The sequence below is a fragment of the Cavia porcellus genome, unplaced genomic scaffold, assembly GCF_034190915.1.
Source record: "Cavia porcellus strain 051 isolate PalLab524CR breed Dunkin Hartley unplaced genomic scaffold, mCavPor4.1 scaffold_11, whole genome shotgun sequence".
Taxonomy (NCBI): Eukaryota; Metazoa; Chordata; class Mammalia; order Rodentia; family Caviidae; genus Cavia; species Cavia porcellus.
The window spans coordinates 1,211,847-1,223,197 of record NW_026947494.1 but is presented as its reverse complement, the minus strand read 5'-3'; the positions used below and the strand labels follow the sequence as shown (position 1 = coordinate 1,223,197).

The window sequence follows — 11,351 nt, the reverse complement described above, 5'->3', positions numbered from 1 at the left end:
CCTGAATGGCCTCAAAGGGGACACGCCGTGGCTGTGGGACAGCCGGAAACAAGCAGAGGTAACTGGCAAACAACTCCCAGCTCTTGGGCTTTTTCTGGGCTCGTTCCCGCCTGTTCACGCAGACCTCTGGGGACCTGGGGAGAAGCCAGGGCCAGGTCACAATGCCTGGCAAGATGGGGCCGGGCCAGGTAAAGCCAACCTGCCATGCCTTCTTTCCTTCCTCTGTCCTGGTTTGTGGCATCACCATTTGGCACCCGTCACCTTCTGCCCATGAAGCCACATCTGTGTGCAATGCTGCTGTGGCCAGTGCCACATTTGGGCCCCTGGAGCATGGCACAGCTCCAGCCTCCCCCGCCAGACACCTCCTCCTCCTGCCCTCTGCGAACCCCAGGCAGCAGGGCACGGTCCTTGCTTTCCAGCTCATTCTGTCTAGTTTCGTGTCTTTTCTGCCTCCTTCCACACACACGAGTTTTCTGCACTTCCTCTCCCATCATTACGGGAGACAGGGAGATGTGGCCCTCACATTCTGCCCAGCGGCGCCCAGCACCCTCCTGCGTGATCTGGAACCAGCCCCACAAGGCTGCTGTTCCAGCCCCGGCTCCTGGTTCCACTGTGCAGGGCGAGCACCTCACGGTCAGGCATAGACACAGGTGCAGCCTGGATGAAGAGCCTCTCCTTGGTGACCACTGAACACTCCCTCAGATACACTGAGGCACCTTCACCCTGCGTGGAGTCCCACTGCTGCTCCCCGGCCAGCCTGGCATCCACAGCACAAGGTGAGGGCAACAGGAGGAGGACGAGCCGTGCCCCTCAGTCACTCACAGCCACCATGGGTGTCTGACTCTGTCTCCTGACGCCATGGCCTCTGCCATGCTAGGCCTCCGAGGACAGGCAAGACTGTGACCTTGCACACGGGCTCTCTGTGGTCTCTGGGGTCCCCAGCAGGAGGGGCAGGAGGCTAACGCCCCCAGGGCAGTGTCAGGCCAGCTGCTGATGCCTGTGCATGTCGCAGCAGCGTCCAGGTGAGGAGGCGGCGGCGGCAGCATGGCCAAGCCCCGGGGCAGACGTTCATTCCGATCGCGCTCAGCACCCGTGCCAGTAGGAAGACAAAGAGGGATTGAGACGGGATCCAGGGGCTTGGCAGTGGGCCACACAGGCCTCATCGGCCGCCCAGACTCGTGCCAGGCTTGCCCACCTGCCATCCTGGGACCCCAGAACCACTCTTCTGCAGAGAGCCCAGAAGTAGACACAAGACCTCCCGACTCAAACCCACCCTGCAGCCCAGGAGGGACGTTCCAGCCTGTCCTCTCCCAGCTGGATCAAGGGTAGCAGGCATAAGCAGCCGCTCAGACCTGTGGTCCCCCCACTTCTGAAGCTGGGGCCAGGTTGGGCCAGACACATCTCAGCCACTGCTGCAGCGCTGGGTCTGAGGAGCTGGAGTTGGGTGGGTCGTGAGGAACCCCAAATACAAGCCTCGGGCCTCTGGTGGCCTTACCCACAGGCTCCAGAGCACCCCTACTCTGCTGGGGTCATGCAGGAGACTTCAGTGAAGATGGCCTGAGCTCACCACAAACCAAGGGTGTGCACACAGGCACCCTGATTCTGTTCAGCTTTTAAAAGCCTGAGTCCAGCATTCAGGAGCCTGAGATGGCAGGTCACAGAGCCAGGCTGGGCCACACAGTGAGTCCTATCTTTGATACACAGGGAGACCCTGGCCTCCTCGTCCAGACCCCGTCTCCAAGAAAGAGAAAATGTCTGAGTCCACATGCACATGCAGGGAGGGGCCCAGGCACCCCAATGCTGTCCCAAGCACTGCACACAGGGCCTGTCCTATGGTACAGGAGACCACAGGCAGGAGCAAGTGGCCACACTCTTCCTCCCCTCCCATCCACACCTTCCCCTGCCCCATGAAGGCCCTGACAGCCCATCTCCCCAGCAGCTCTGAAAGGATTACAGGCCACCCCAGCTCACAGTGACCCTGCAGCTATCCTGCCCCTGAGGCCAGCTGACGTGCAGAGGCCTGGCCACACCACTTTTCCCGGAGCGGGGACCCTGCAGGTCCTGCCCACAGCTATCCCCAGTAGCATTGCCTGTCCCACCCAGGACCTGCAGGCAGACTGTCCCCACTGCCATTGGTGACTCACAGTCACTGTACCTGTCCAGCAGCTGCAGAGAATGCCACAGGGCAACACAGAAAGAGGAAGAAACCTGCAAGCAACTGCTTCGGAGTCTCTCAGAAGGACTCTCAGCTGTCACTGCAGTCCCAGTGGTGACTGGAAGCAAGACTGCGGTTCTTGAAGGGGAAATGACAAGGTGGTGGGTACAGGGCCACTGCCCTGGCTGCACCGTGCCAGCCCCTGGCAGAGTGACCCAGGCTTCCAGGTCCCACACCCCTGGCATTCTCCCTCTGTGACCGCATGACCTCTACAGGGCTCCACTCCACCATGAGGATCCTTGGGGATCCTTGGCGCTCATCAGGGGCTCCTGCAGACAGGAGGGGGGCTTTCCAGACTGTTCAGACAAGCTCCCTTGCAAGCTTCTCGAAAGTCTCAGGCCAAGGCCCTAATAGGTTCTGTAGCCTTGAACCAGGCCTGCTGCCCAGCACCCAAGTGAGCAGAGACCAGTAGGACCTCAAGGAGAGGAGAGACCCAGGGACAGGCCTCTTGCAACGGAGAGTGTATGCGCAACGAGGCAGGGCACCAAGGGATGACTTAAGAGCTCAGCTAGTGCACAAGTGTAGTCCCAGAGGCTGAGCACCGCGACCAGAGTGCTTCAGCCCAAAAGAGGGTGGTTATGTGCGGAGCGGGGTTGGTCAGCACGCAGAGGGGCGCAAGGCCAGAGCCCAGGCCTCGGCAGGCAGGTGTGCAGCCAAATAGGGGCGAGAGGTTCCCCGTGGTCCCGCGGAGGACGTCCCGCAAGCAACCTGCACCGCGCGGCAGCCGGGCGGAGGGAAAGTTGGCAGGAGCGCGGCGCCGCGGGGGAAGCGTTCACGGGCAGCCGGGTGGGAGCCGCGCGCCTGCTCGCCCACGTCACGCCGGTGCGGGCTCGGCTGACGGCCGCGGCGCCTGGGGACGCTGGCGCGCTCTGCTCGCCAGGTGCTCCGCCTGGAAATGTCTCCATTAGTTGTCGCCCGCTCCCCTCCGGAGCGCGCGCGCCGAGCGGCCGCACAGAGCCCTCTCCGGCTGCCAGGCGCTGCCCGGCGCACCCGCAGGTAGGCGAATCCTGGTCCCAGTCCCGCTCCCCGTGCCTCGCCGCCCCCGCCCCGGGCTCCAAGACCCCTCCCCCTGCGCGGGGGGCGGAGGCTCGCGCGGCGCCGAGGGGCGCGGGCGGTGGTGGCGCGGCGACTCGGTGCGTCCTGGGCTGCGCGCTGCTCGGCGGCCCGGGCGCCAGCGGCGCGGGCTGGCGCTCCCGGCGCAGGTAGGCTCGGTCTCGGCCACGCAAACTTTGCCAGGGTCGCTCAAGCGCTGGAGGGGACAAAGTTTTCTGCTTGCTGCTGGGGTCTCCGGAGGGCGTCACGAAGACGGCAAGTTTCAGGAAACGGCTTGGGGAGGAACGCGAGGCTCCCAGCGCGGGGCGCGGGTTGCGTAGAGGGACTCGGCCTGGGCCTCGGGCACCGCGGCTGTGTTCCTGCCGCTCCAGACAGCGCCCCGAGAGCAAGGGTCGGGCGCCGTGGGCGAGCAGAGAGACGGGGTTGGAGGGGGGAGGCTTGGGGACCGGGACTTGGTGCGCACTCTGTGTGGTCTGGGTGCCCCAGAGTGACGCCTGGAGCCAGAGGCTCCAGGCCCAGGGGTCTGCTCACAGTGCGTAGGATAGGCGCCTGGCTCGGTCCAGGGCCTCAGGAGACAGAGCTTTGCTGAGCACCCGCACTCCAGCCTGTGTAGTAGCCAGGGGTCAACTTAGCTTGGCTGAAAAGCGCTCGCTGCAGGGTGACCCGGGTTTGGTCTGAGCTCTGGGGCTGGGCTGGTCACAGGAATGTTGGGCCGGGCCTGTTTCCCTTGAGGCCTTCCCTCTCAGAGGGCCAACACCAGGAACAGAAAAACAGGTGGCCCTTGGACTGCTGGCATGTGGAACTGAGGTCCTGAGGCCCCCAGCCCCTGCGGCCTGCTCGGGCCCTCTCTGCACTGTATCAGCTTTACCAAAGCTGAGCGACCTGTCCTCACCCTTGGGGCTGCTGGGTGTATTTACACCCCGCCTGCAGGCCAGGGGCACCATGCTGCTCCAGGAGGCTCACCTAGCTTAGAGCCCTGGTCTGTCCTCTTGCTGATTTGATACCTCAGCTCAGGCCTGGGCTTTTACAAAGCTCACAGGACAGTTATCCCTGTTTTCCTGAGACACAGGTGGCCTAGTGTCCTTGCCCTGGGCAGGGACCAGGGCCAGACTGCAGATCACTGGCAAAGTGTCCAGAGTATGGGCCAGAGGCCAGCAGAGCTTGCTTCCAGGACTGGAGATGGAGCCTGAGTGGGCCAGACAAAGTGGCAAGGTCCCTGCATGGCCGGGTGAGGCCTCAAGGCCACTGAGGCCTGGGGCTCCCCGGAGATGGAGGTGAGTCGGTAGCAGCCAGGAAGTGGGGTCCACGTAGCCAGATTTCTGAGTGTGGGAAAGGGCCACCCCTGAGAACTAGGGGGTTGCTGGGGACTCGAAGACTCTGTAGGCCTGGAGGCTACAAGGCAGACCCAGGAGCCTGGAAGGGTCTAGGAAGCCCACAATGCTTCCCCAAAGCTCCTGGGACTGCATGCTGCTGCCCCAATCCAAGCTGGGCATAACACTCAGGACATGGGCGCCACCTGTTCAGGGTCAGCCTCATGCCAGCTGGACCTGGTCTCCAGGGAAGGGAAGGGAAAGGTGCAGCCTGGGTGGAGCTCCAGGGCACAGGCCATTGAGACCTACCCCAGCCTACATGGTGGCCCAGGGCCTGGGCCGGGAAAGGGGCCATTAGAAGGGCCAGTGACTGTGCAGCACCAGCCCCTCATCCCTGGGGCCCTGCTCACCTCCATCTCGTTACCAGGAGAATGCCAGTTGTTTGTAAACAATAATGGGAAGCAGGAGGATGCTGGACTGCAGAGGACAGGGTTGGGAGGCGGGAGCCAGGCAGGGAGCACAGGATGAAGAGGGAGCCCGAGATTCATTTCCACGGAGAAGCCCCGTGGCTACTTTCTGATTATTTACAGGAAGCTGGTATTAGCAATTCAGGTGAGAAAGAAAGAAACAGGGCCTGCCACAAAATCAATACAGAATTCAGAAACAATTATTAATGTCATTTGACTCTTGTTCTTTATATATCTCTCCCGGCTACCACGCTAAACTGTCTGAATAATTTGCATGGGCGGCTATTCATTATTTCTGATGGTTTCCCTTTGCCAGCCTCTCGGACGTGGCCGGCTGCGGTCCAACGCGATCGGAGAACTCGTATTTTCATCTGTAAATTAAAGCAATTACGCAGCAGATATTATATGATGTGTACTGCGGTCTCCAGATAGTCATCAATCACCTTCAACAGAGCTGTCAGAGGCGGCAGATTTTGTTTCTGGGAGGCAGCCTTGCAGCTGGGGAGAGGGTGAAAACGTCATCCTTAATTAGAGAGTGACCCTGGGGCTATTCACAGGTCTGAACCCAGGAATCTTCCCGAACAAGTCTGCACAGGGCCGCCGCGCGGTTCTACTCCAGCCGGGCCCCGAGGACCGCGGAGCCCCAGGCAGCGAGAGTTCCGGGGAGCCTGGTGCCCCCTTGCCTCCAGCGCACCAGCTCCGATCACAACTCGGGCAAGGTCCCAGCGGGCCTGCTGTGGGTCCCGGGCAGGGCACTCGGACCTCCCCGGGTTCCGGTGCGGACCAGGCTAGAGGCGGCGCGAGACGGGGCCTCCGGGGCAGGTGCCCAACATCTCTCTCCCCAGCTCCCGGCCGGCCCGGGTGCAGTGAGCCTGCGAGGGGCCTTGCTTACTTGGGAACCTGCTCTCTGCGCGGGCGCGCAGGGGCAGCCGGCCGTCCCCGGCTAGACGAGGAGGGGCAAGGGGCAGCCAAGGGGGTGGCCTGGGGGCGGGGCGGAGAGGAGAGGAAGGGGAGGGAAGCTGCGGTGGGCTGAGCGGGAACTTCGGCGACCCGGGAGGGGGAGGGGCCTCCGCCGGTGTCACCGAGAAGTCCTGGTTGGCACCACCGCCTCGGGCGCGGGTCTAGAGAGGCTCCGAAGCTCCTGCCCACGCGGCGCTGCATGCTGAGCCGTGGGCCGGAGTGAAGTCCGCAGGTGGCCCCGGCGAGCGCAGTGGAGGGCTGGGGCGCCTGACGCGCGGCTGTGAACAATGGTGCGTGGGGCGCGGCCCCTCCACCGCAGCGCGGCGCATCTTGAGCGTTGATCACATCTTCACCCGAGACTCACCCGCGTGTCCCCTCTAGGTCTCATTTGTAATTGAGACTAATGATTACAGGGGGGGCGGGAAGGAGCAGCTGCTCATTAATTAATTTCTAATTAAAAGTGCCTTCCTTGCCGGTGACTAAGGAGGAACACACTTCTCCGGGGCGTATTGACTGCGGGCCTGGAGCCCATTCGTTACCGTCCCGCGCCCCGCGCCACTGTCCCCGCCCCGCCCGGACCGGGCCGAGTGACCCGCGCGTCCGCGGCCGGCGTGGGCTGACGTCAGAGCCCCGCCGAGAAAGCGGCGTACGTCTGACTTGACGGTTCGCGCGACTCGTTTTTCCCCATATTTTGCAAAATATGTATTTCTGTCGCCGCTGCGAGGCCGGTCGGTCCCAGAGCCTCCTCGAGGCCCGGGGTTTGGACGCGGAGGCCGCCGCCGCACGCCTCCGGGCCCGGCTGGGGAACTTGGCCGCGGGGCGCCGTAACCTGCTCTCGCGCTTCGCCCTCCCAGCGCCTAGGAGCCCGCAGCCCCGAGCCAGCCCCGCGCGCCCCGGGCCGCCCCGCCATGTCCTACCCGCAGTTCGGATACCCCTACTCCTCCGCCCCGCAGGTAAGGGGGCCCGCGGCGCCGGCTGAGCTCCCGCGCTGACCCCGCCTGCGCCCCGCGAGCCGAGGACCCCGGGGGCCCAGGCGGCCGGAGGGGGCTGGGCGCGCGGGGGTCTCGGGGGCGCGGGTGCGTGGGGTCCCGGGCCGGCCCGGCGCGCCCTTCCTCGCCCCTCTCCCCGCAGTTCCTCATGGCCGCCAACTCCCTGGGCGCGTGCTGCGAACCGGGGGGCCGCGCGCTGGCAGAGTCCGGCCCCGCCGCGCCCGCGCAGGCGCCCGTCTACTGCCCGGTCTACGAGGGCCGGCTGCTGGCCACGGCGCGCCACGAGCTGGGCTCGGCGGCGCTCGGCGTCTACGGGGGCCCCTACGCTGGTGCGCAGGGCTACGGCAACTACGCCGCCTACGGCTCCGAGGCGTCGGCCTTCTACTCGCTGGTGAGGCCCCCGACGCCCCCTGCCCCGGTGCGTGGGTCCCGGGTCCCCGCTGCGGGGTGGGAGGGAGCCGGGCGGGCGCCGCGCTCCAGCCGGGTCGGGGACCTAGGGGGCGGTGTGCAGCGTGTGTATTGTTTCCCTTCTAATCAATCACTAGCTCGGCTGGAGCGCGCACTGGGGCCTCCTCGGCGGCCGGCCCCGTTCCCTCCCCTCCTCCAGCCCTGCATCCCCCTCCCTCTCCTCACCCACTCCCCTCTTCCCACCCTACGTTTATGCTTTCCCGGACACCGCACTCTTCCTCCCTCCCAATTCACCCTGGGGACCCCGTGCTGCAGCTAGGATTAGGCTCTCCCGAGGGCAGCGCGAGGGAGCGAGGGGGCAGGGGTGCCAAACTGGGGTGTGTGTCTGAGTTGTGACCCGAGTGCTTCCTGGTCCTACAGAACACGTTCGACTCTAAGGATGGGTCAGGATCTGCCCATGCGGGGCTCACACCAGCCGCAGCTGCCTACTACCCCTATGAGCCGGCCCTGAGCCAGTACTCCTATGACAGGTGAGGGCAGGCAGGAGGGGGAGGCCCAGCTCTTCACGCGGCCGCCCCCACGTTACTCTTTGGGGTCCGATAGGGTGCTTCCTTCCCGTGACATTGGATCTGGAAGGCCCAGGAGGCTGGGCCAATCGAGGCCTTGGGCGCCTCCGTGCGCCCCAGGAGGTGCAACCCCCTACCCGCAGGGGAACCAAGGAGGAAACCCCACACCCAGTCTAGGAGGACACCAGGGCCAGGCGCTCCAATTCCAATTCAGCGCATTCCCCCAGCCCCATTGGCTCCTCCATTTGGCGGGAGACTCCTTCCACCCAGGCCGGACACCTCGTGTGCAGCCCTCGTGTCTGCGGGATGCGTCCACGCTTTGGGGATCAAAGGCGGAGGAGCAGAGTCCCGTAAAGTAGTCAGGGGAACATCTCTTCAGAATGACAGGGGCCGTGACCTCTGGCTTGGGAAGGAGCCAGCTCCCTGTCATTTTAATAACATTATCTGTGCCCTGGCCATAAAAGGAGGGGAGCGCGTACCCCAGGCCATGGCCCACGCCAACCCCAGTCACCCAACCATACTAACCGCAAACCTTCCCGGGAGGCAAAGCCGCGCCCCCGCCCGCCCCAGCGCCCCTGCCCCTGCCCCCACCCTGTGACCCTGTCTGCAGGTACGGAACCATGGACAGCGGCACACGGCGCAAGAATGCCACGCGGGAGACCACCAGCACGCTGAAGGCCTGGCTGCAGGAGCACCGCAAGAACCCCTACCCCACCAAGGGCGAGAAGATCATGCTGGCCATCATCACCAAGATGACCCTCACGCAGGTCTCCACCTGGTTCGCCAACGCGCGCCGGCGTCTCAAGAAGGAGAACAAGATGACGTGGCCACCCCGGAACAAGTGCGCCGAGGACAAGCGGCCCTACGCCGAGGGCGAGGAGGCGGGCGAGGAGGAGGAGGCCAGGGAGGAACCCATCAAAAGCGCCAAGAGTGAAGGTGGGTGGAGGTTGGCCTTAGGGAGCCCCCACCCTCCCCACGGGTGCAAGTACTCCCGAGGCAGCGAAGAGGGTGAGCGGGCTCTGGGTCCCTCCGCATTTGAGGTCCCTGGGGTGCCACGGGAACAGAAAGTCCCCTTTCACAGTATGGCATGCGCATTAACTTCAAGTTGGACTCCACCCAGTCTTTGGTGTTGGTCCTCCCGGGCAGGACTCCCGGGGTCCCCATAAAGTGTAAGCGGAGGGGGAGCCCTGACTGACCGGACCCTGTCCCTTCCAGTGACCGAGGCTGCAGGAAAAGAGGACAAGGAGTTAGAGCTCAGCGACCTGGATGACTTTGACGCCCTCGAGGCCGAACCCCAGGAGTGCGAGCTGAAGGCTTCCTTCTCGGCCTTGGACCGCGGCGCCCTGGAGCGTGTCCCCGCCCAGCCCGAGGGCCCCGCCCCTCTCCCAGGAGTCCTCAGCAAGGAGGCCTCAGGCGCCCTCCGGATGCCCCTGGCTGCTGCCGGAGGGGGCACCGTCCTGGACGAGGACCTGCAGGGGGCCGGGATCTGCCTCCGGAGTGCAGCGGCTGGGCCCGAGCCGCAGTCAGGCACAGAGGGCAGTGGCCCGCGAGCCTGCGAGGCCAAGCTGGGCTTTGCACCCGCCGGGGTGTCTTCAGGCCTGGAGACCAAGCCGCGCATTTGGTCCCTGGCCCACACGGCTACCGCTGCGGCCAGCGCCCTGAGCCAGACTGAGTTCCCCTCGTGCATGCTCAAGCGCCAGGGTCCCGCTGCCCCCGCAGGTGTATCATCGACGCCAGCCACATCTTCGCCCGCAGCCCCAGCCCCTGCGGTGGCCCTGGACAGGCACCAGGACTCCCCAGTGACCAGCCTCAGAAACTGGGTGGACGGGGTCTTCCACGACCCCATCCTCAGGCACAGCACTTTGAACCAGGCATGGGCCACCGCCAAAAGCGCCCTCCTGGACCCAGGGCCACTGGGACGCTCGTTGGGAGCAGGCGCAAATGCGGTGACTGCGCCCCTGGCCCGCAGCTTCCCTCCCACTGCACCCCAGGACAGCCCAGCTGCTGGCGCCACTAGGGAGCTGCTGGCGCTGCCCAAGGTGGGCGGCAAGCCCTTTTGCACCTGAGCTGGCGCGAGCCAAGAGCAGGGTAGGGCGCGACACTATGGAGTTTCCACGGAAGGCAAGGCCCCGCCCCGGAGAGGGAGGGGCCGACCTTGGTCTCCCGGGCTTTGGGCGGAGTCCAGTCCTGCCTGCAGTCCCACCCTCTCCCCAGCCCCTACCTGGTCCCCAGTCGTCAGCTACCCCAGCCTTCCTTAAGTCTGAACCTGCCTGAGAGCGCTCGGAGTGCGGGAGCCGCAAGCATAAAGTTTACGTCCAAAGTTTACACAGGGAAGGCGTGGGGGTCCGGGCACACGTGGGGCTGCGTAGCGCAGCGCGCGCCTCCGACCCCATCCTGCCCTCGGCGCCCACGACAGAACCTCCACCGACCTCGCACTGCTGCACACTCTTGACCTGAAACAGTTACGCTTTTTAAATGTTATGTGCGCACCAATAATTGCCTGCTTCAGAGAGGCTGATGGAACGAAACCAATAAAACCTTGTGGCGGTGTTTGCGTTGCAGAAAACAACACATTTTGAACTCGGGGACTCGGCCGAGGCGGAGGGTGGGCGGGGAACGCACCAGAACCTGCCCTGCACCCCCAATAGTCCCTGCCAGCTCAGGACAGAGCGCAGCGCACTGTAGAGGACCTGGCTCTGAAGTTACAGGGGCGCCCGGGCCTGAAACTTTTAAATTCTTACTCTTCTCCAGAATCCATGCTGGGTCGCTTCGACTGGATCAGAATTAAACTTTCTGAGTTCCTGGGGCACTGGCCTGGCTGAGCTGTGGCTGCCTCTGGCGGTCTCAGCTCTGAGCCTTGCCCCTGGCCGCCTTCTGGGACCCCGCAGCCTCGGGCGGTACTCACAGCCCCGACCCTGCCCACCAGCTCTTGCCCCTTTAGGGCGGCCTTTGGCTTCCCCTGCTCTGAAAGAGAAGCGAGAGCCAGCTGCCAAGGAGAAGCTTGCAGTAGGCAAGGCCGGGATGAGTGGAGAGGGAACTCTGGGGGCGAGAAAAGTGAGGGAAGAGCCTGGCCTGGGCCTTCTTGGTTCCCAAGCTGGGTGGGCATAGCTGGCCCCCCAGACCCTCTGTGCGCCTGCTGCTGGTGGCCGGTCCAGCCTGCTGTCCTCGGCGTCTCCCTCCCTCTCGTGTCTTCCGGGTGATGTTCCCCCTGCCCCCCCCCACCCCCCCCCCCCGCTATGCGCCTGCTTTCCACCTGCACTAAAGCCTTGAGTGGCCAGCCTGTGCCTTAGGGGAAGGGAGAGAGGGACTGGGCAGCCCCTGCCCAGTCCTTGTCCACATGATAGCCACAGAGATGCTGTCGGAGGCTGGGGACCACTGTCCAG

At 64.6% G+C, this 11,351-nt stretch overlaps 1 protein-coding gene across 1 annotated transcript; it reads left to right on the top strand.

The window, feature by feature from the left end:
• Window positions 1-6,087: 6,087 nt before the first annotated feature.
• Window positions 6,088-10,537, top strand: Irx4 (iroquois homeobox 4). Its single transcript, XM_063257937.1, has 5 exons — window positions 6,088-6,958; window positions 7,137-7,385; window positions 7,823-7,932; window positions 8,579-8,904; window positions 9,184-10,537. The coding sequence occupies exons 1-5, from the start codon at window positions 6,914-6,916 to the stop codon at window positions 10,032-10,034; spliced, it is 1,581 nt and encodes a 526-aa protein (XP_063114007.1). The 5' UTR covers window positions 6,088-6,913; the 3' UTR covers window positions 10,035-10,537.
• The last annotated feature ends 814 nt before the right edge of the window (window positions 10,538-11,351 follow it).